The sequence below is a fragment of the Thamnophis elegans genome, chromosome 3 (genome assembly GCF_009769535.1).
Source record: "Thamnophis elegans isolate rThaEle1 chromosome 3, rThaEle1.pri, whole genome shotgun sequence".
Lineage (NCBI taxonomy): Eukaryota > Metazoa > Chordata > Lepidosauria > Squamata > Colubridae > Thamnophis > Thamnophis elegans.
This window is the reverse complement of record NC_045543.1, coordinates 29710787-29736330: the sequence shown is the minus strand read 5'-3', so window position 1 is coordinate 29736330 and position 25544 is coordinate 29710787. Positions and strand designations below refer to the sequence as shown.

The window sequence follows — 25544 nt, the reverse complement described above, 5'->3', positions numbered from 1 at the left end:
CAGCATTTGTTTGTGTAAATAATGTTGTATCCTCAAGGAGATAATGATTTCTATTTTTGCAAGAATATGGTGGCTACTGCCATACAGATAATCAGAACAGATGGTTGCTAATACATTCCTTAGAAAAAAAAGGCAACTTGGCAACAAAAATGAACTTCCTCCTTTCCATCATTTCTGAATGTCTGGTTTTGCTTCCCTTCAGGTGGCTAAGGAGAAGGCTAAGGGAAAGCAAATCTCTCTGGTGTATTAATCTGAGAAGCTGTCAAGAGTTCGCAGCCTGAAAAGTACGCACAACGTCTTCCATCATTGAAATTAAGTGTTCTGAAAGGTGGTGTTGGAGTCCTAGTTCCGTGGCATGGGGAAATATATACACTGTATTCTATCACTTAAAATGTTAACCTTGTCCCTCATTGGTGACTGTGAACAGGAACACTTTCTCCATGCTTGCTAGTTAAATGGCAATCTGTCAGTGTATGGGGTGTGTGGGGGTGTATGAAGGCAGGGGCAAGGCTCTATTGTGTTATGTCAGCCTCTGTGATTTGATTTTAATGTTCCAAAGTCTCACATCTTTGCTCTTGTAGGACCAGATGGGAGTGTTAATACATTACTTACAGATTTTCTATTGCCTTGACCATCCTGACCTTCCATCCATGGACCATAACTAATAATAGGAAGCCTCTTCTTGGCACAGCGAATACATAAATAAAATTAAGAGAGTCCCCCCCCCCAACAGACTCTTTGTCCCGTGGCTACTGTGAAATATAGACATGGTCCAGTGACTGTAGTATGGATTTGAGCTCAACCAGTTTTTGCATTATTTGGTTGACTCTAGCTATATCATTCTACACAATTTCTAGTCTATATTGATTTCAGGTGTTTGTTGGCTGTGAATTAGATTGCCTCTTGTATATATGCTGGGATAGCTTTTAAGCACTCCTAGATATTCCAGTACACTTTTTATCTTAAATCTAAGGGACACGAGATATGGTTAATGTGTATGTATTTATTCCAATGTAGATGAACTTATTAGAAGAGAAAACTTGTATCACTAATATATCTAAGGAGAAATAAAGAGATTCAAGCCCTAGTTAACTTCTATGTGCGATTTTATGAATAGTGAGGCATTACTATTACTATACACTGACTCTGTAAACTGCCTAGAGGGGGCTGTAAAGTACCGTGAAGTGGAATATAAGTCTAAATACTATTGCTATTCAAATTTCTAAATACCAATTGGCCTAATTGCTAGGAAATGTTCACAATAGGAAAAAAAATGCCTTGTCTCCAAGGCCTTTATGTAAGCAACTACTATGTGGTAGAGACTTGACTATTACATGTTGGAAGATAAATAGTTACCTGTGAACAGAAGGGATTGTGTTACGGTTTATACTAGAATAGGAAAATGTGTTGTTGGATGCTGACTTTTAAGGTTACTGCTTGAAGAGACAGTTCACTTCAAAAAGACCATGGTTTGCCATTCCTGAAGAGGATAGGTCTGATGCCAACATAATTGGACAACTACTGTCCTATTTCAAACTTTCCTTTGGAGGGAGGGGTTGGCACTGCAGTTGAAGGGAACTCTAGAAAACTGGGATTACCTGGATTTTTGACAGTATGGGTATGAGATGGAAACCTCATTTCTCATTTTTGTGGGTGACCTATGGTGGAACTCAGGTATCAATAGCATAACCATCTTTGTCCTGGATCTCTTAGTATCTTTCTGAACCACATACAAGAATTGAGAACTTGGGACATGGTAATACCATGAGAACACCTGATTGGGCAGGTCCTAATGGGTGAGGTGGATTGTAGTGGAGAAACATTTATTATGGAATGCATCAGGGTTCAGCCCTTTTCCCTGTCTAGTTTAACACTTACACAAAATCACAGAAATAAGTCATATGTTGGTATGGGATGAGGTATCATCAATATGCAGGTGATACTCAGTTATACATCTCTACCCTAAGCCCACTGATATATGCATGGAAGTTATGATCTGATATGTAGAGTCTTTCAGGTCTGGAGGGGGTAAAATCCAAGCAAGACTGATTGACTGTTGGTTCAGGGACTGGATGATTTTTGATGCAGTCATTTAAAAAGAACAGATTCACAATCTGAGGAACATGCTCGACTTACAGCTGCTACTCAAAGTATAACTGGTGAACTCTGGCCAGTAAGGTTTTGCACAGCTTCACCCAGTACCTGGCACTTACTTTGATCAATGATGACAATAGTCCTTGTCATCTCTAGATTAGATTACTGTAACTCACTCAATATGGGACTGCCCTTGAAAACCACCTGGAAACTTCAGCAGATCCAGAATGCAAGAATATGCATGCTCAGTCATGGTCAGTTATGATATTTCTGGATTACACTTCTGCTGCAGGAACTAAACTGGCTACCAGTAGGGGTCCAAGTTCTGGGGAGTGTCTGCTAAAAGATAAAGAAGAAGAGGGCCTAGCAGCAGGCATTCTCTGTTTCAGCTTTCCTTCCCCCCGCACACACACACCCCGGAATAACTTTCTTCCTAAGGCAATGACTTCCATCTTCATGGCCTTCTAGAAGTAGGTGAAAACATAACTCTTTCATAAGGCCTTTGGGGATCAATTACAACCAGCACAGCCATAATCTATAAATGTTTATTTGTTTGTTTATTTATTAATCAAATTGTTTGGCTACCCATCTCACAAAAAGCAACTCTGGGTGACATACAATAATCAGTAAAAATAACACATATGCTGTAAAACAATCATTGTAAAAATGTAAGAATCAATATTAAAAACTAAATAGTGTTATTCATATTGTTATTAAAAGCAAAAATATATAAACCCCAGGCAAAACGTGAATGAGTGTATTTATCTCAGTGGTGGAATGAACTAGAAATATCTCTGGTTCCCTGGGACTCTTAGACCTGAAGGCATAACCAGATCTTGAGGAACTTCAAGAACATCAAGAGGGTGGAACTAATCTAACTTTGGGTGAAAGAATGTTCCATAAGTGGGTGCCATGGCAGAAAAGATCTGTCACCTGGGTCCCACCAACGTACATCCCTAGATTATGGTACTGTGGCATATCAAATCTAATGGGGCACACTGATTCAATTAAGGAGATGTGATCCTTCAGATGATCTTGTTTCATGCCATGAAGGGCTTTAAAGGATAAAATTGGATCCAGAAACAAACTGGCAACCAGTGGAGCTTGCAGAGCAGAGATGTGACATGAGCAACTCTTTCTGGTTTGGGGACTTTGCTACTCAGTTTATTCCTTTCATTTTAATAAACCCCGGAAGCCCTGTTCTAGTAATAAATATTCTTAAGTGATTAACTATTGGAAAACTAATCTTCTTACAAAAAGCTACTAAAACTAATGTTGGCTTTAAGTGCTTTTGGACATCAAAAATACATTTGTGTGTTTTTTCATATGCTCTGCACATTCTCTCTCTCTCTCTCATAGATACATGACTTCCTTTATGATATCATCTGAATGTCTCACATATATCTTTTCCTATTCAATTGCACATTTTGCCCAGATGTGCTGAGAGCAGGTAGGGACCATAGCAGCTCATGAACCCAAAGCCAACCGCTTGCTTACTGGTGATTGATATTAATGCCTGCATTACCTAATTCAGCAGTTCTGTTTCTTGTTTGGTGAAACAGGGGAAGCAGCAGGGGGAAAAAGATTTTCTTTAAAGCAGGAACAAGAGTCCTATACTCTTGTTCCTGCTTTAACATGAAATAGTCCTATACTGAAATCATTTCTCCCTTTTTCTGTGTTATGATCACATTTCCATATAGTCTAAACTTTAATAAATTAAAACTCTTTCCCTTTGAACTGCTTTTACAATTTATCTGATCTGATTCAGATCTTACCTATGGTATTTAATCCTTAATTTGTTGCATTGATATGCACTGATTGAGCTCATGTGCTTGTCAGTCTATTAAAATTAATTAAATTTAAAATTACTTAATTTTGGTAATTATCTTATTTTGTACATGTTATTTAATTTTGATTTAAGAAATGAAAATTGCAGCCAAATGTATATGGCTCAGTTAGCATTAGAAATTATTCTAATTAAATGAAATTTTGAAGGAAGAATGAAATGCAAGAGAGAATATTTGACTTCACAGGATAATATTAGAATGGAAAATCTGTTTTTATATTGTGGACAGATATTTATGTTATACATATGAGTATAACAAAGTTATTAGGACATTTCCTTATTAACTAAAGAAAGATAGCTTCAATCTTTCTCTCCTTCTTTCCTTCCTTCCTTCCTTCCTTCCTTCCTTCCTTCCTTCCTTCCTTCCTTTCTGTCTCTTTTTCTCTCTCTCACCTTTCTTTCTTTCTTTCTTTCTTTCTTTCTTTCTTTCCTTCACAAAACATTTTTTGCTTTATCATCCATTTATAAGAACTATTTCTTATAAATGAGCTCTCTTGGGCAAAGTCTCTAATGTATATAGACAAAAAGCACTAAATTTATTTATTGAACAAATAGTAAGAATTCACTAATTCATCATACTATGTTTCATGACCTTATTTTTTTTTAGTTTGGTTATTTATTTTTTGCCTTTTTACTAAGAATGATGTTCAATATAACTAATGAGACCAAAAGCAGAAAGGGACACAATTAGAAACCTAAAGCACATAAAACATATTAATAAAATGGAGTAGCTCTTCACTTCTTATTTTCATAGACCTACCTAAGAGAGATTCAGTATTAGGCTTTCCGCTTTTATAAGAGGGAGCAGTGTATGGAATATAGTTACTGCATATTTTGTAAGAGGTATTTATTCATTATGTTACATAAATGATTTGATTCGAATTAAAAAGATGATGGTTTGAGTCAAGATTCTTGAAAAACTGGTAGCTGGGTGATTCCAGAAATTCTCAGGACAAACCTATTATCTTAGATTATATCAGTCTGACTTCAGATCTGAGATTTGTTGGAAAGGATAATCTTTGGGCTTTTTAGGTGGCTACATCAATGTGCATTCTGACATCTGAACTCTGTTCTGCCTCATCAGTGAGGATGGTGTTTGCTGTTGTCTTTATAGCTTGAATGTGGGACAACTGAAATGGAGTCACCTCGCTCAATTAGTTGGCATTGCAAATCCAGTGGTAATAACAATAGCTCATGAGTTATTGACCACAAGGGGTCAGTATGCAACAGGGCATCTTTTCCTCCTGTCTGGAGGAAAGGGAGGGATTAAATCTGTATACAAATCATATATATTACAAATAGGTTTTAGTGGATAAACTAGCTCTAAATACTAGTTGCCTTGATTTTAAATTAATGGTCTACAAGTTAGTAAGCTAAAGTATATGAAGGAGAATTTTATTTAAAACTACCGTAGTAATTTTGTGATAAGTTGCTTACAAGATAATAATGCTGAAAAGCAAGAGGCAAAAAATGACTTGTAAGGCCAGAAGGAAAAAAATAAATAAAAATGCTTCATTTCCGATGGCTCAAATCGACTGCAAGCCATTTGTCCTAGGAAAAAGGTTCAAGAACGTTAGATTGCATTTGAAAGAAAATGACTCATCAGTCAGAACGGTATAAGAAAAGGCCAAGAAGCAATCAAGAACAGAGCAGCACATTACGTCAATGCCTTTATTAAGATTATTCTCAAAAAAATTCTTTCAATTTCTCTTTATAGTCCTCCATTATTAATTCCTCTTATAAGAAAGTTTCATTTAGCCTCCATCTCTAAGTTCCAACTCTTTTCTGACATGTTAACGTCACTTGGTTATGATTAGAAAAAGTCTTTGTCAATATATCCATATTAGCATTACACCTAACCAGCTTTTAGAAATACAAAATATATCTATACTCTATGTCTTTTAGAAAAATAAGTACATTTGTTACAGTCACCATCTTTATGTCTCCATATGTGTATAAGTTCAAGATTTAAAAAAATTCAAAAAATATTGTTGTTTTAATTCCTTTCACAGATATTTTGTCTTTTGGAGGGCAAGCCCTCCAATCCAATCTTTCAATAAATACCAGTTTTCATATGGCAAGTCTATTGGTTTTCCCATAAGTCCCTTGAAAAGTATAGCTTTGTTTTTTCAGGCATACATTCCTAGTATCAGAATCTTTATTTCATTCAAATTAATTCTACCTTCACATATTTGCTATAATCATTAGTCAGAATCAGTTTTAGTTGCACTTGGGGTTTATATACAAAAACATTTCTATTTTTCTTAGTCTTCTCTGCTGAAATAGATTCTTATTCCAAATGATTATAAATCAATGTTTGACCTTTTTTTCTTATACATGTTTACTGTAAGCAGATTTTATCTTTTCAAATAGTGAAATATCTTATTTCATTTTTGAGGAGTACTCACCCCAGTTATATACCACATTATACATTTAAAACACATACCGGTATTTATGTTGCAAACTTGGAAAAATCTATACCTGTAGCACCCAATGTGGGACTTTCTTCCACGGTTTCTTAGTGGATTTGCAGCATAGCTGCTTTCTTTGGATCGGTTCCACCACAAATCCGCGAAGCCCTTATCCGCGGAGACATAAGCGCGAAGACTAATTCGCGCCGTTCAAAGCGCTAAGGAAAAATGCGACCCTACCGCGATGACATAATCGTGGAGGGCAAATCCGCGCATTTCCAAGCACTCAGTACCCTAACCCTAACCCTAACCCTAACCCTAACCCTAACCCTAACCCTAACCCTAACCCTAACCCTAACCCTAACCCTAACCCTAACCCTAACCCTAACCCTAACCCTAACCCTAAACTAAACCTAACCCTAAACCTAACCCTAAAACAAACCCCTAAACCTAATCCTAACCCTTACCTTAATTGAAATCGGCTTTCTGCCGCGGCGCCGTTTTAAAGCGCCCTTCTGTTGCCGCGCTGTTGTTGCGGCGGTGATGACATCGCGGCTTTAGCGACGCGCTTATGTCTCTGCGGATAAGGGCTTCGCGGTTTTGTCCTGCCACGCTTTTGATCCCCTTGCATCTCTTCCAATTGGTGTTTAAACTTTCAAGGAAATCTCTTCACGTTTTGGACTAAGTTAAATTGAAATTTCTGCTAGTTAAGTTAAAACCAGTCATTCCAATTATCCCAATGAAATGGTATCTTTTTCTGTTTTGAGTTTGATAGCCAAGAAGATGAATTCCTTTCTCTTATGCAATATTTTGATAGGTATTTCTTTAAGTAAAATTACATCTGAATTATTATACAGGTACTCCACGAGTTACGAACGTAATGGAGCCTGCCAATTACCTTTGTAACCTGAGGATTCTTTGGAATGAATCATATAAAATGACCGTGATCACTCCCTGTTTTTGCCCACACATTCGCTAATTGAATTTGCAGGTTGTTAAATGCACATGAGGTATCTCAGTGTGGGGAAGGCCATGAAGGGCCTAGTGATGGAACTAGCCACCTGATTCAGACCATCCAAAGCCTCCCCTGATCCACTGAGCTACCTCATGCTCCTTCTCCTGGGGTCTCCATAATTCCACCCCCACCCCCCCATCCTGCCATGTCAGGTCACTTACCTTGTGAAGATGCAAGCTGTCTCCTCTTCAGCCTTCTGTCATGGTTTGTTTGCCTGGTTGAAGTCCCAGTGTGAAGAGCCGAGGTGGCACAGTGGTTAGGGTGCAGTACTGCAGGCCACTTCAGCTGACTGTTATCTGCAGTTCAACGGTTCTAATCTCACCGGCTCAAGGTTGACTCAGCCTTCCATCCTTCCAAGATGGGTGAAATGAGGACCCGGATTGTTGGGGGCAATATGCTGACTCTGTAAACCGCTTAGAGAGGGCTGAAAGCACTATGAAGCGGTATATAAGTCTAACTGCTATTGCTATTGCTATGTAAAGTGTTTGCAAGCCAACAAGACTTGGAGGCAGAGAAATCACATTGCTTCAAGCCTTCCATCAGCTTCTGGGGGTTCTGATTTCACACCTAATTCTTACCTTCTTACCTTTGCATATCTTATACTAATTGTGTACACTTTATCCACAGCTGCATTTCATTCCAAAAAATTGGTAAGGATTCAGCAACACATTCCCTAATATCTTTACCAGGTTTCCTCAAAATTGGGCAGATTTGTTTCTGTCTTAATTACAGCACTTAAATCTTTTCCAATTTTATTTATTATTTTCCTTATTTTCCAAATTTCTTAGATTTTTTCTCCTCAATTTATTTAATCTTTCCACCTGCTTAATTATATAATTTTCAATTTGTTATTCATCTTGCAAAGTTTTCCTCTATTTATTCAAGTGTCACCAAATCTCTCTTGACAGATTTAGTCGTTGATACTGTAATATTCTTTTGCAATTATTCTATTTTTAATTTATAATGAAAAAAGAGAAAGTAAAAGGTAGATTGTGACCTTTTTTCCTCCTTTCTTTATATCCTTAACTCTTTGGTCCCATTTAGCATTCCATAGTTCTATAGGCATGTAATCTTGCACAATTTACCCTTATCTCTTCATTTAATAAAATCAGCCAATCATCTCTTTTAAGGAAATTTAATCAGTAGTTCATTCCCACTGAGGTATACCTTATTTATTTAATTAATTCAAACTTACTTTCTAATGAACAATATTCCCAATTCAACTACTCTCTTAATTGCTTTTAAACTTTTATACTTAAAATATTTGGTAGGCTTTTTGCTGTTAGTTGCTTTTAAGTCCTTACAATTATTTCTTTAGTTTTTATTTTAATTTTGCTCTTGGCCAACGGAAAACTCACTAGGTCGTTTAGTTGCTTTACTGCTTCAAAGATCTTTATAACATTTAGAGTATTTGTAATCCAAAGTGAATTAGAAAGTGGAGTTTTGGGCAAACCAAGTATCTTAATGCATGCTTTACATGAGGCTGTAAGCAGCCTAATAGCTGTCTGTAGTACATGTGGGTGAACTTATGATCTGTCCTTTTTCTGGAGAGACTTTGTTGGTCAGAACCTTCTAGCTACTCATCTCCATAATGCTGTCTCTCCTTTTCATTTGCTACATATCCTCACTGGAAATTTCAGATGAACACTTTCAGGAAAAAATAATAAACTTAGATCAATATCTAAAATGAAATTCTCAAGTTGACTCCTTTTAACTTGCTCAGTAATATAGTTTTGCTTAAAGTAGCATCCCAGGTCATATTCTTTTGATAAGCATCCTTTACAGGCTATATTTAAATATAACTTTAAAAGTTATATTTCATTATCAGGGTAAAGTTTATAAAATGTTTGTATCCACTGTACAGCAGTCATTTTTTTTTTTTAGTGAAAAACTATCCTTGAAGTTACTTCAAAATTTCATGAAATCACATTTGATGAAAACTTTGAGAAGGGATAAGCCATCTGTCTGAACATGTAAGTCAACAACAAAAGATATTTGGGAGTTTTCCAGTATCTCTTGGGCCTTAGGAGGCCTGCAAAGATATCCTTCTCTTCACATACGAGTCAATTGTCAAATTCTGCAAGGCTGGCAAGCACAAAACACAAACACCAGTTGGATTTCTGGAAAGATCTTTATTGATGGTAGGGTAATAGAATTTTGAAACAAATTATCCTGCACCACGTATATCTAGTGTGATTAAGGCAGAGTTAGTCTGAATCTCTTTCTCACAGTCTCCCCCTCCTACCAAATCTTCTTAACAACTCTGCTACTCCCTTTATTATCATGCTACTTCTTTGTGTTCAAAAGTCTGATAAGTAAGTCATGGTCAGAGTTCTCTCCTTTTTCTATATAGCATTTACACAATGTCTTAATCAACATAGCCACTTCCTCAGGTACTTCAAGTTCCAGTGCTATGACTGAATGGGTGGCTATTTGATAGCAGTTTGTTTTAGCTGTATTTATGCAACTATGGAGTGCCTTCCTCAGAAAGGTTTTCCTACTCCCTACTTGGTTGATTTTTAGTTATTATTCAATTTGTATAGCCACCTATCCCAAGCTAGTTACTCTGATTTTTTTTTGTCATGCCCTGTAAATTATTGAAAATTATTTCACCACCATAGATGTTTTAAACCATTTGAATCCTTGTTTGTATTTAGTCTTTATTCTTGTAAACTGCCTTTGAAATTGCTCCTGATTTCTTTCTTCCATTGGAGGTTGCTGAATTTGATTAATACCAATATAAGGACAACTTTTGCCACAAATTGATTCCTAAGTTTAAAGAAATGAAGTACTCAAATCCAAACAGATATGTAAAGTAAAGATTGTACAATCTATCCAAATGTGCTATTTCCACCACAATTTTTGTGGTGCTAATGGTTTTGATTTCTGTTTCATTTTAGAACACCTTCCGAATTCAATTTTGTGGACGATGGTCAAAAAACTTGACCTGGCTTAATGGACATCCACCACAAGATGGCGATAATGTCATAGTAGAAAGAGGACAGATTTTACTACTGGATACTAACACAAGCATTCTTAATATGCTTCATATCAAAGGTTTGATTCTTTTTTTTAACCAATCCTTTTTTCAGGTGAAGGAATTTCATTGTTAGAGAAGCCTGAAGGAGAGTATTAGCACATGCTAAATGTAGGGAGCACTGGGAAAATTCTTTCTTGCTAAACTTTACTAAATTATATTTATTTGCCATTCCTATTTATGTGTATATACTCACAAACTAAAGTAACAAGATTGAACAGTAGCAAAAGTAGCAGAAAGTATCCTGCCTTTATGGAATTATTCAATGCTACTTAAGACACTTTCTTGCTAACATCTTTGCATACTTACATATAAAGATGTAATATTAGTGCTGTAGTAATCAGGGGTGGGTTCCGGCAGACACTACTGCCAGTTTGCTCAGGAACGTGCTGTGTGTGCGCACGTGCATGCACAGTACAATTAAAATTGCTCTGCGCATACGCAGAAGCAAAAAACAAGATGGCGCCGCCTATGGCGCTGCTGGGTTTGGGGCCCCTAGATTTGGGACCTGGGTCACTGCCAGTTCCAGTGATCCAGGCTGCCAAGCTACTACCAGTTCCGTCGAACTGGTCTGAACCAGTAGGAATCCACCACTGGTAGTTACAACAATGACATTAGAGCAGTGTTTCTCAACCTTGGCAACTTGAAGATGTCTGGACTTCAACTCCCAGAATTCCCCAGCCAGCAAATGCTGGCTGGGGAATTCTGGGAGTTGAAGTCCAGACATCTTCAAGTTGCCAAGGTTGAGAAACACTGCATTAGAGTCTTCATGTTGTGATAAACCAACACGGAAATGGTTACTGACAATGTTGCTGATGCTTTGTGATGTCTGCTCTGACTTTGATTATATCAAATTACCAGAGTTTCGTATTCTAGGATGAATACAAGGGAAGTTAAGTAAAAGGCAAATTCTGATAATTCCCCTTCCACAGCTCTCCAAAAGCCACACTAGTCTTGCTGTCCTCTCCTGGTGTCGGAGGAAAGATGGAATGGAGCTAGAAGAAGGGAAGGCAACACTTTCCAGTTTGTGAACTTGTGAACTTTATTAATTTATGTTCCAGTTTAAAGCCAATGTTGAATACAGATGTGTTGAATCCATAACATTGGAGAGGACCTTGCAGATGTTTAAGAACATTTATCTGCTATGTGTAGGAAATCCAGTGTAAGATCATTCCCAATTGTTGGCTATGTAGTACTTGCCAACTCCTATTATCTGATTGTTTTATTTTTACAAATAACTTTTTAATATACAATCCTGCTCTGCTGTTTTATTAAACTCATTTAACAGCAGCGAATCCCCTTTTCTATTTTTTTTTTGTATTTGAAAATGCTCCCTGCATCTCAGGAGGACTAGCTGGGGTCTGCCACTGTCTTCTTAAGCACATGTACCACTCTGTAGTAACATTATGTGGATAATAATTGCTATATCAGTACAACATTAAAATACATCAAAATACTAGTTGCAGTGGGGCCTGTTCCTCCTTCCGTTAAGAATTTCCAAGTATGCCTTGATAAGAATTTTGTATAATGGAGGAAATCTCTAAGTGCTTTGCACTGTTAACTTTAGGAATACATAATGGCTCATGAGAGAGGTAATATTTTTTTATTGGCTTTCCGAAAGATATGTAAAAATTTTCAGATGGTATTATTTGGATGATATAGCCATGTAAACTCAGGAAAGCTTGCCTTATCAACTCATTAAAAATAGCCTTTTGAACACAGTCAAGTGAAAAAATGGCCCTAGGAATACAGGAATGGTTCCTGAAACAATCTTAGTTTCAGGCTAAATAAGTTAAAGAATCCACTTCATATGCTGCTTTTAATTCCATAATGGAGAGTCCCGTATTGTATTCTGAAGCACATATATTTAGCAAACTTACAATGAGGCTTCCTTTAGAAGCAAAGGTATTCAAGAGTGTTTTAAACGCGGATGTTGGACTTTTCAACTGACCTGCTTCTACTTCTTAATATATGGTTGTAGTACCTCCCACTTGGCAATAGTTATTACCTAAACAAACAACAAAGGGAGCCTGGAGTGGTGATGGGGGAGATATGGGGAAGGAGAGAGGAGACAAAGGAAGATGTGCTAGCAATTGGGCCAGAGATATTCAAATGAGCCACAATCTGAGCTAGCTCACAAATTGTCCTATAAAACATTATCATAATGCAGTTCAAAATGAGCCTCGCCACTGGCAGTGTGTCAAGTAGCAGGCTGTGCACCAAATGGGGCATTGCTGAAGTCACAACATCCACCCTTGCCCCATACTGAGAGATTTAACTTTCATAAACAAAAGTGGGGTGCCAATCCATGAGAATGGAAGCTGTGCTACAGGCAGGCCGACTCTAACCTAGCAGAAAGGCTGCGCAGTGTCTTGCTAGTTCATTTACTTTTATGGAAAAGCAATGCTGTTCATTGCCTTAGAAGGGTTTCATTTGAGCTTGAAAGGATAATAAAACCTTTTAGCCTACCTTTAAAAAAAAGTGGCAGATAATAATACTACAGCAGATCAAAACAGTGGATAATAATACATAGAGAAATGCATGTAGAAGAAACTGCTATCTTATCACCACTGATGCCTTAACTCGTCATGGAGAAACTGTGATAGGTCAGCATTTGGCAGGAGTTTGTGTGTATAAGTTGCTTCCCCCTCTATCGTTTTAAATAGGGATATTTTAATAAATGAAATTGTAAAGTCATCATTGAAATGAGCTCTTTTTGTCTTCATTTGTGGCTGTTTGGAAATAAACTGCTGCTCGGGACAGAACTTTTTCTTCCTCTCTTTAGTTGCCAAACTATATCAATATTATTATATGTAGCTGTATTGTATTTATATTTTTCAGGACACGACACAAAAAAGTTCTATAAATTATGAAAATGCTCATGTAAACTTTGACCTGAAAAGCGAAATCCTCTCAAGATTGGATTTCGTTGAGATATTACTACCGTTTGTCTTTATCTTATTCAGCATTATTTTAAATGGTCATGGCATACTTCTAAATGCACAATGTATGATGGTCACAAAGTGGACCTATTGTTGCTTCCATTTGCACCATTGTCTTTTTGTCACTTTAAGTCCCCACGCTTCCACTTCAAAATGCGACTAGATCTCGTAGCTCCATTAATCAAGGGAGTGATCAACCGCCATGGTGGTTGGTCTTATTCGACTTTCTGTCTCTCTGAAGTCTGTAAAAAAGTCCCCATGAGTAAAAATAGGTTTCCACAGCAGCTGTTACCGTTGCTGCTGATCCTGCCATCCATAAATGCCTGTATGCAATGGTCATAACCTTCTACTCTGGCACTTGCTTTCTTTGGCAAGCCTAGCCACAATTGATGAAGTGCAGCAAACACAATGCTGCTTCAGCTTGGTTCACGTGGAGCAGTTTTCCTCCAAACAAGATGCTCTATTCAAGCTGCCGATTAAATCACCATTGCTTGGCACTGGCCCTCTCAGGGAAGAGTCCAAGCAGCTTGCAGGAGAGCACATGCCATCAGAACAGATGGGCACGCATGCAGATGGCCAAGCAGCATCGGCATCAGTTTGGGGAGTTTATTTCTGACTGAGAATGCTCAAGCAGCTGCCTCCATGCAACTCTGAGTGGGAAGAAGGCTTTGATCCAGAAAAGTGCTTTCATACGCTGCTTGACTTTAAGCACACATTGAGTTTCATTAATCCTAATGAGAGAATACTAGCATATTAAAAATGCAGCACCCATTTAAATGCTTGATGAATTGGGAACTGGAATTGATACTGTTATTGCATTATGAATGTGTGATTGATTTAAAAAAACACTTTGACTCATTGCAATGCAAGACTTTATAGGGACTACTTTCAACTACGGTACAATGTTAGACTGGCTGGTGGTATGCTGGTATTTATAATGAGAAATATGCGATGCTTTCATAGGTTGGCAGACAATTTTTCATCATGTTGTCTTTACTTTGAGGTCTTTGGTGCTCTCTGAGCTTGGGGTTCGTTTGCTTGTTTTTGTACACATTTCATTACCAAACTAGGAAACATCATCAGTGCTGGAAGGGAGTGGGGCAGTGGTGGGTTTCAATTTTTTTAGAACCTATTCTGTAGGTGTGGCCTGTTTTGTGGGTGTGGCTTGGCGGTCGTGTGACCAGGTGGGCAGGGCCAACTTGGAAAATGTGGTGAAACTCACTTAACAATGCTCTTGCTTAGCAACCAAAATTTTGGGCTCAATTGTAGTCATAAGTTCTCTTTCTCTTTCTCTTTCTTCCTTTCCTTCCTTTCTTCCTTCTCTCTCCCCCTCTTTCTTCCTTCCTTTATTTCATCTCTCTCCCACTTTCTCTTTTCTTTCTTTCTTTCTTTCTTTCCTTCCTTCCCTCTCTCCCTCCCTTTTTCTTTCTTTCTTTCTTTCTTTCTTTCTTTCATCTCTTTTTCTTTCTTTCTTTTTTCTTCCTTCCTTCCTTCCTTTCTCTTTCCTTCTTTCTCTCTCTTTCTTTCTATCTTTCTCTCTCTCTTTTTTCTCTCCCTCCATTCCTTCCTTCTTTCCTTCCTTCCTTTCTTGTGTGTATCTCTCTCTTTCTCTTTCTCTTTCTCTTTCTTTCTTTCTTTCTTTCTTTCTTTCTTTCTTCCTTCCTTCCTTCCTTCCTTCCTTCCTTCCTTCCTTCCTTCCTTCCTTCCTTTCTCTCCTACTTTCTCTCTTTCTTTCTTTCTCTCTCTCTCCCCCCTGCCTCATATTTTTTTGAATCCTGAAATCAGCACTTGGCCTTATTTTCAGGGAAGTCTTACTATTTTGGGGCACAACTTGGGGGTGGCAGGTGGGGAGGGGGAGAAGCGAGATGCGCATTTTACCATCAATGGAGAGAAATGCGATGGAGCTAGAAGTCAGGCAAGATGCACGTCTTGCTTCTCCCACGCCCACCCCGCCCCACCTGCCACCACCAAGTTGCATCCATAAAGGGGGAGAGGGGCAGGAAGCCCTGCTGTGCTTGGCCAGGGGGTGAGAAGAGACGGCAAGAATTGCAACTGCTTTTGCAGCTGAATGAGGCTGCAAAAGCAGCAGGAGGCCCCACATGCCTCGCGCCACTTATAAGAACAGCCTTACCTTAATCAGTTGCCAAGAGCTTGGCCCCTATTGAGGCTCCCTGGGGTAAAGAGCCTCTCTGCACAAGCCCAGGCGAGTGAGAACAAATTCCCGCTGTTACAAAGGCTCCAGGATGAGGGACAGAATCTTCACCATGGGACAGTAAAGCCCTGTCTGCCAGAGGCAGTGGGGCAGCTGGGTCCCTACCTCAAAGGGAGGAAGGACCAGTTGGGAGAGGGGCTTTGGTCCTGCTGCCTCTGGCAAACTGGGCTTTACTATCCCATGGTGATTTCTTCCCTCTGCATGGATTCCCCACTACCTACATTGGAAATGAGGCAGCTGTCAGAGGAGAGAGCAGTGTGTACCTGTGGGCTTGTCCAATGAATCCTTACTTCCTGTCCTTCTTCGGCTGTTGGACAAGCCCACGTGGCATGCGCTGCCCTCTTCTCTGACAGCTGCCTCATTTCCAATGAAGGTGGTGGGGAATCCATGTCATTTCCTCCCTCTGCATGGATTCCCCACCACCTTCATTGGAAACGAGGTGGCTGTCAGAGGAGAAAGCATCACATGCCCATGGGCTTGTCCAATGAATCCTCACTTCCTGTTCCTTCTTTGGCTGTTGGAAAAGCCCACATGGTGTGTGCTCCCTTCTCTTTGATAGCTGCCTTGTTTCCAATGGGGGGGGATGCAGAGGGAGGAAAAACATGGATTTCTTCCCCCCCATTGGAAACCAGGCGGCTGTCAAAGACAAGGGAATGTGCACCACATGGGCTTCTCCAAATCCTCCCTCCGGCAAGGGAAGTGGTTGGGTGGGGCAAGCCTGGTGCAGACTGGGTGAAGGGGGGGGAGCGAGCAAGGGGGCAGGCCAGGGGAGGGAGCGTTCCAGTATGGGAGTATGGAAAGACACGCTAAATTTCAGGAATGGGTATGAGCACACCAGTGCGTACTGGTTGAAACCCACTCTTGGAGTGGGGTTTATTCTCATTTCATATTCTTGTTGGTGTTGGTAGGAGTGGTCTTGGTGGTTTCTTGTGTGTTTTTGTTTTCTCTGAAATTCTCATAATTAGATTTATAAATAAGAGTTTATAGGAGTGACATGCTGAATATTTCATAGGAAGTTCACGTCTAAATTATGTGTTAGGCTTCTATTTCCATTCCTCTTTCTTTTCAATTTTTCCAAAGAGTTTATATTCAGATACCATTTCCATGGATATCTGGTGGAAGTCCTTACTCTTATGATCCATAGATCTTCTATAAGCATTCTATACAGAAGAACCTATTCTTGCACTACATTCCCTTAGAGAGAGACTGCATCTCATCTCTTTACCTTGTGCTATACAATGGATTTTTAAAAGCAAATGTCTAAAAGCGTTTTTTTTTCTCTTGAGAAAGAAAGAAAGAATAAAGACAGAAAGACAGACAGACAGACAGACAAATTTGGCTAAACTTTCAGTTGAACCAAAAGGGCATTGCAGTTGCCTGCTGATATTTTTTGTGTATATTTTGTGGTTTTTATAAGCAGCATAAATATTTGCTATGTCAATGGTGCCAAAATGACATGAATGAGAAAACAAAGACTAAATGGAAGAAGGGAGAATGAAATTTGCTGTCCCATTACCTATGCCTTTCCAGGGATACTAATGCATTTCCTAGTAGGACTTCATTGATGCTGCATGGATTCTAGGCAGCAGAGAATTCATCTTGGTCTATACCTCTATCATGAAATGATGAAATGCTGTTACTATCCAAGGTAAATCTTCTCTGAGATGATGCCTAGATTTTATATTTTCTGGGAAGTTGTAGAATGTTTCTTTTAATCTCCTTCCTTCAAAAAAGAAAGATGATGGAAAATACTGTATCTCTCTTTTTACTGTACCAAAGTGATATACTTGAATTTAAATTATATATTTAGTTTGGTTGGAAGTCCTCATAATTACTGTAAGTAGAGTTCATTTTTATTTTTCAAGATAACCTGACAGTTATTCCTTGCTTTCTTGAGCAGTCATAATAAACAGTAAGAAAGGTTGGAGCCGAATACTTTAGTTAATCAGCATTTATTATTTTCTGCTCATGGGAAACAGATCAAGTGCTATGAAAAAAGAAAGCAGGTTGTGTGTACATGTGTGTTATCCTTGTAGAGCAAAAGCTGCATATTATTATAAATTAATAAAGTGCAGAAAGGGATGAGTTCAGAAGGCTGGCAGTTGAGACACATTATATGTCATTTACTTGTTTAGATAGAAATGCCTGTAAACTCTGAAAAATGTTATAATTAGCTTAACAGACTGGAATGTAATCTTTACCTGTCATAGCAATTCTTTCTCTCTTACTTTACGGATATCTTTATCACTCAGGCATTAGCTTTCTCTTTAGTAATGTCTGGGTTTTTCAAAAATGACAGTGAGAACAAAAGTGCCCACTGGGGAAAAAAGAAATTAGATTTTTAATATCACTTGAAAAGTATATTTATGATTGTACTTTATCACATGCATTGACATTGGCTGTGTCAGCTGTTGTCAGAGGTCTTCCATCCCTAGGTACATGTTAAAAAATGTGTGTTCACAAGTATGGTTAGGAAGAAATTTGAAGAGATTTCTATTAAAGTGTGACATAGAGTGAATCTTCCTCTGTGAGAAGTACTACTTTGAGACACTAATTTAGAGAAAGTTTACTTAATTCTCATTGTGAATCAATTTGCTCAGCATGGTTCTTACATTCTTAAGCAAATAGAAATATTTTTGTGTGCTTGCCAATGATAGGCAAACAATCATTAACTTTCTGAAAGGGAAAATATCTTATTTAGCATGTTGGTTTCCCAGCATATGGATTACCACAGTGATTTAGAATCCCAAGAAAATGGAAAACAGAGTTAGAGCAGAAACTGAAACAAAGTTCATTTTATTTATTTATTTATTTATTTAGTTTTCCAAACATGTATGAGATAACAGGTATAAGTATAAACATGAACATGAACACAGGAAATGGGTACAAATAAATGGGGACAGTAGGACAAGGACGGTAGGCGCACTGGTGCGCTTATGCATGTCCTCTTACAGACCTCTTAGGAATGAGGTAAGGTCCACAGTGGACAGTTTAAGATTAAAGTTATGGGGGTTTGAGGATGTAACAACAGAGTCATGTAGTACATTCCAGGCATTGACCACTCTGTTGCTGAAGTCATATTTTCTGCAATCGAGTTTGTTATATTGGTCATATTAGCTTGATAATGAAAACAACAGTAGGAGCAAAGCAGGCAGGTTCTGAGGCCAAAGAATAGAGTAAAAAAAAGTAAAAACAAATTTTTCAGAGAAGTAAATCACAAAAAGGTATCATTCTGGAATGTTGAGGGAAACTTGAAAGACTTATACATGGGTTACCTATAGGAGCTCAAATTTAAAATTTAAGTGCGGCAAAATTACCAAGCTTGAATGAATACAATACAGAAGATAATGTCTTAAAGTTTAAATAAAATTAATTTAAAGGCCAACCCTTTGATTAACCCTATGATCATATGATCTTATATTAGAAGGAGAAAGTCAAAGAGGGGAAAAAAATCAGAATAAGAACATTTTATCTTTTTTTCTGGCATCTTTTCTTCTAATGTTACATTAAATAAAAGAATAGAATAACGGAGTTAGAAGGGAACTTGGAGGTCTTCTAGTCCAATTCCCTGCTCAAGCAGGAAACCGTATAATATTTCAGATGAATGATTGTTCGATCTTGTTCTTGAAAATCTTCAGTGATGGAGCATCCACAACTTCTGGAGACAAGTCTCCAGTTTTAGGAAACCAACTTTACTTTCTTCACTGAAAATCATAATAATCAAGTCTTTACTACTCTGTGAATGATATTGCATCTTATGACTGTTTACAGTTAGTGTTATTGTTGCTCACTTTAGGTGGCAAGCTGGCATTTATTGGCCCTGGTCCCCCAGAACTTCACGCTCATTCCATCCTTGTGTCTGATGGAGGAGTACTTCAGGTTGGATCTCCCAGGAAGCCATTCTGTGACATGGTCCCAGGGGTGGGTTCCTGCCAGATCTAACCTCTTCTATAGAAGAGGTTCCACAAATCTACAGTGCTGTTTAGAACCGGTTCCAGCTCCCTCCCCCTGCCTATCCACACATCTTCAAGATGAAGAGTGAGAGGAGAAATTCTGGGAGTTGAAGTCCACAAGTCTTAAAGCTGTCAAGTTTGGACGCCCCTGGGGATTTTTTTCTAAAGGGTTAGGGGTGCAAGGGTCTTGTAACTTGACAGCTTTAAGACTTGCATGCTTCAATGCCAGAGTTCCTGAGCCAACATTTTAGTTGCTAAGCAAGAGCGTTGTTAAGTGAGTTTCACCACATTTTCCAAGTTGGCCACGACCACCCAGTCACATGGCTGGCAAGCCACTCCCACCCAGTCACATAGCCAGCAAGCCACTGCCACAAAGCAGGCCACACCTACGGAAGAGGTTCAAAAATTTTTTGAAACCCACCACTGCATGGCCCGTATCCATCTTCATGAAAGTGCCTATTCTGAAGAGTTTTTCCCATATGGAGTAAAATTTCTGGCTGTGAGAAATGGAACCCTGTCCATGCATGGTGAGTTACATAGAAACATGTTCGCTATCAAATGGATATGCATTTTGATAATATTCATAGTTTTGGTGAATATGGGTCAGGTTTAATGAAAAAATAATGAGATATTTAGAAGTGCTTAGCTTTCACAATTCATACTGCCAAGTTTTAGAGCAGAGCAAGAAACAAGTGGCCCTCCAGATATTTCTGAAATTCAAGGTCCATCAGTTTAAACTGTCATTGGTTGCAGGAAAAGGAGGCTGCTGAGACATGCTTTCCTCCTGGAAATTTTGTTGCTAAGTTTCAATGGATAGTCGACATGAAACTGTGACATGACATCTGAAATGGGTGTGTCAACCTCTATTTAGGTTTACAGTGTGAATTGTACCTACCACATCTCATCTTGGCCACTCTGGCCATCAGACAATGTGCCATCTGAGCTCTACTGTAACCTCTCGTCAGAAACACATGCAGAATCTTGCTCTTTTCCTTCTTTAAAACAACAAATTTACAGTATGGGTACAGGTTTCTTTTTATAACTCCCTGCCGCTGTTCTGTCTAACCATCCATGAAGTAGAGCAGGAACATACTTTGTGGTGGTTTTGAATCTAATGGTATTAATAAAAATGCCAACAACACCCTAGTTAATAATGAACATTTGACTGGATGGAACCACCCATAGCACTAGTAGCCTTGAGTGTAAGACAAGAGATAAAACAGGGATCTGCAAAAGAATCTGTAGTCCCTTTATTCTGCTGTCATAGTTTGCTTTTACTTTTTGAAAGTGCTGCCAGTTCTAGACAACCTATGGAAAAATAAAAGCGTGTCTTTGTGAGATGATTGTTATGTGTGTTAGAGAATCTCCATGAATGAATGTATGTGTCAGGCCTGCAGCTAGGTTCCTTCTGGGATCTTTGGCCTGCCACAATTCTATCTACTATGCTGTTTCTATAGTGGGGAAATAGGAGGGGGATAGTAAGGAGTAGGATGTAAGTAAAATTCCTTTTAGATTGCCAAAGTCATCTTTTGTCTTGGTACCTTTGCACCTAACCAGAACTGGATGGGTGGAACTGCCAGCATGGCAATGGAAGATTGGACCATGTGATGGACTTGTGTGTGTGTGGGCAAGATCTTGAACTTTCAACTGGGTGGGGAAAACCAGGAAGCTTTCAAATTCAGGTTTTCCCAGATGTGCCAACATGACTCTCTTAATAAATTGGAACTTTGAGCAATACTTTGCCTTGGAATCTGATTTAATTTTGGATGTTATTTGGAATCCTGACAGTATGTTTCTGTGTATTTATTCTGGGCATCTGAAAGTTCCACTTCCTTACCAGAAATTCCTATTTTAAATATAGGAGGTAGGAGATGACTGACTTTATTTAGCACAGAGTGAACATTTTTAAAATTTATTTAGGATTTATTTAGTCATGGAGGGAATATTTGCGTTCAAATGGCAGAAGATTTGCGTCGCTTACTCTGCCAAATAACATCAGACAAAAACATCCTGAATCTGGCATTTCTGAACTTATGGTTAATTTTCAATAAAATCAGTTTGTTCAACTAAGGCTGCATTAGCTGTTACTTTCTGTACATATTTCTGTGGTTGTGATGCCTCCTTCTGTTAGTGAAATCACATGGTAAATTCCAGCTGCTGACGGAAATGGAGCAAAAATGGGGCCACAGAAAGCCATATTTAGCAAAACACAAAAATAATGTAACAGATCTTAGGTATATAAAATCTTCTCAGGAATCCAAGTGGTTCTTGTCTCTTCAGTTTGGAAAAGAAACACATGGAGTGAAACTATGGCCATGGGCTGGTTATTGAGAGCCTGCCACAATAAATTAGTTGAGTTCTCAGCTATGAAGGAGCCTCCATTCCTCTGTAGTTTGCTACTTGAGAGAGAGAGAGAGAGAGAGTTAAATATCTATTAGAAAGTGAATGAGAATATAGGAGGAACCACTTTATCTTGATGGGGCTAATCTGTTCCCCTCATTTCAGTGGAAAGTGCCTACTTCAGATCAGAAGGCAAAGAGTTTCAGCTGGAAAGGTCCAGGTCAAGAGCCTTTTCTACTATTGCCCCTGTCCTCTGCAATATTTTCCCATCAGAGGGTTAGGTCCATCCCCACACTCTTGGCCTTCCGGAAGCGTCTAAAACTTGGCTCTTCTGCTTGGCCTGGGCTCCCAATAGGGTCCTGCTACAGTGGGTGTGGCTGACAGGGTAGAGAAGATTCTCATTCTCATCTTGTTTCTTAACTTTTAATCTTTTTGTTTTAATGTTATAGTGTTTAACACTTTTTAACTTTTTATTATATTGTAAGCCAACCATGATTGAGATTGGTGGCATATAAATTTAATAGCTTAACAAATAATAAGAGAGATAGGAGGATTGCAAAAAAGAGAAATGGTTGTTTGGCTCTTACCCTGTATATCATGCAGGTTCTTAAGAGAACAAAGCTGCCTATGTCTGTCCTAGATATTCTTGTTCACTAGCAAGAATTCTGAATTTTAAATTCTAGGATACACAGAATGTTTTGATGTTAGGTGAGGGCTGCATGCTAATTGGAATAATAAAGAACTGGCTTCTTCAAAACCTATATGTTTTATAATAAGCACTCTGGGTTGGACTTTAGTACTGGGGAATGTATGCTGTGAAATTGACCTTTTTTTCTTGTATTATACCTGATATTTCAAAAGGAGAGAATGAACAACTTCGTACTTTCCTATTTTCCCCTTCTACTATGTCTCTGTGAAATGCTCAGGTTCAGATCTCTAAGCCGGTCCCAACAATGAACTGTCCATCCCTTACACCAAACAGGAAGAGAAGGGCACAGGAATGGTAGAGAAATAAGGTGGGGGTTTTATACTTCTTCCTGACAGCTGTTCCCAAGCAATGGATGTATAGCTTTGGCTGGCCTGGTTTGGCTGCAACGCCCGTGCACGCTTGCTTCACCCGCACATGTGCACTGTTCAATTTAAATTGTTCTTCGCGCATGCACATAACAATTTACAGTGAACTGTGCACGCGCAGTCACTAAAAACCAAAATGGCGGCAGCCCAGTGGTGGCAAGGGAACCGGTTCGGGGGCATGGCAGGCCTGGGTCACTGCCCGTTCTGCGACCCAGGCCTAAATTCCACTACCAGTTTGGCTGAACATATTTTGTTATGCTTTTGTACTTAAAAAAAACCAACCAGACAGTTTTCAAAATAGTTATATCCATTGGTTTGCAGCTGAGGCTAGAAAGTGGGAAATCAAAACAGCTGTTAGGAAGCTGAAGAATAGAGAGCAGTGAGGCCCTGAGACATTATTGGAAATGTTTCTTGGTTTTCAGTACTTTAGAAATGATGCTGCAAATCTTGGGCTTGCTGCAGAATTATATGCGGTCTGAGCACAATTCCTATGTGTGTACTTTGTATAATTAAATTTCAGTGAAAGTATATAATCCACTATTTAGTGTGAACATAGTGGAAACACACACACACACACCCCACTCTCAAAATAAGACAGGAAAGTGAACATTTATTTTGCGCCTTCATGCTTCTTACATCAAATCCAAACACATTCAAGTGCCAATTTAGGATCAACTAGGCTTATAGAATAAAACAAGCTGAACTGTTTGACAACGTTTTTTAATTTCTGAAATAGTTGTACCTAAGCACACATTGAAATCATTACGCAAACAAGCTTTTGAAACATTTTTAGCTGTCTGAGTGAACAGAATGGAGTATAATTCCCACTTATTTCCCTTTCAAATAGTAAATTTTGCAGGAACTGTTCCATAGCGATGGCTGAATCTGATTGTTTAATAACAACATGTCAGATTCTCTGTTTGATATGTTAATATGACCCTGGGTTTTCCCAGAATTCTCTCTGAGTGGCAGTTTGGTGTTCAGAGTAGATTGAGAATTTTCACAGTTGCCTTTGGCTTCACCCAGCTCCCCTGCCAATCAGGGCACACCACCCATAAACTGCATGCCAATCAACGTCACAGTTAAAGGGGTTCTCAGTCAGCTGGGGTAACTTGAATTTTTGACAATGTAATTATGGCCCTTGCGTCCACAATAGAAGCCTGAACAGGAGGGAAGGTTTTTTATTGATTGTTTCAGAAGGGAAATTTATCAATGTCTCTGACACTGTTCATATGTATTCCCTAAAAAACCTCTCCTGACAAGTTTCCAAAGAGAAAACTAGCTCGGTGGCCTTGTCCATAGTTTTGTCCTTTCTAACAAAATTGATCCAGGCTGGTGTGAAAGAACTTGCATAAATTTGACTTGTGAGTTTTAGTGGATAGCATAAGCATAAATGCTGTTTCACTATTGCATATTGCATTTTGTTATGAGGAACTCAGTAAAGGATGACATGCCAGAGAGTAGAGTTTCCAAAATGGCATGTAGCCTTAAAGGTAAATTTTAATAGTCATGAAACTTGATACCTTGATATTATTAATCTCAGTTTACTCATATTCAACCTGCTCTATGCCTTCCATTCCTTTCTTATTGCTCATTAATCAATTCAACATCATTGAGAGCCCAAATCATGGAGAGTAAGTAAGTGCTGCTGAAATGCACTTTTGAATTGAATCTTCTGTGCTACTTCATGATTTTAATGATTCATTGTTTTGTATGCTTGTACAATTTAGTTATTTTTGGCAATGTAGATCTGTATCATGCCCAATAATTTTTGTCAGATCAATCTGTGCTAGAGGCTTATACTTTCCAACTTTCACACTGATTATTAAAAACATTTGTAGAATGCTCTATAGTTTCATTTAATAATAAACAAATCTTGTCACAGAAGTTGAATCATATATTCTAAGCACAACAGGGTGTCTTGAAGATGATTTTAAATTTCAACTTGGTGAATCTTCTTGGAACTTTTAAATTCCTTTTAAATGAGGAACTCATCAAAAATTGATTTGATAAGTGGATGCAACATATGAAATTGACCCAGTTTATACTATTGGATGCTGTGTTTGTTATTAAAAAACATTGGAAAATTAAAATGTATCTTTTATTGGATTGCATTGATTCTTAAAACTGTAGAAACTTTCTCTGTCTTACAAAATTGAAAAGGTACCATAGGTTTGAAAAATTTTATAGTGAAAGATAAATTTACTCGAATCTGATCACGATTGAGCACAATAATGTTGTTTTATTGATAGATTATGCCAGAAATACCAAATGTAAAGTTATATTCATTTTTTTTCCTTTGAGTATTACACTCTACCATTTCCCCCCCTTCTTTAATTATTTCTATTTATTTTATAGTTTTGGATTACTCCTTCATGCTGAGAGACAGAAAAAAATCTGATTATGGTACAGGGTTGTTACTGAAAAGAGTTGCTGATATCACATGAGCTTACCACTATTACTTATGTATTCAGTACAGTACTACATAAAACTGTGTGTATTATAGTATTTATTGTATAACTGAAGAAACTTGTTTTTATCTATTTTTAGACTTTGTGTTAAAGTTTCACATTTTGGTATCATTAATATAAACAGTCTTTTTTCTATAGAGAAGTTGTTT

General features: G+C 38.3%; 1 protein-coding gene across 1 annotated transcript in view; it reads left to right on the top strand.

The window, feature by feature from the left end:
- Positions 1-25544, top strand: part of PKHD1 (PKHD1 ciliary IPT domain containing fibrocystin/polyductin) — a 254912-nt gene that overhangs the window by 75782 nt on the left and 153586 nt on the right. Inside the window, 3 exon segments of the mRNA XM_032213028.1 lie at positions 10267-10423; positions 19354-19464; positions 19936-20037. Of these exon segments, the coding sequence (XP_032068919.1) occupies positions 10267-10423; positions 19354-19464; positions 19936-20037 (370 nt within the window).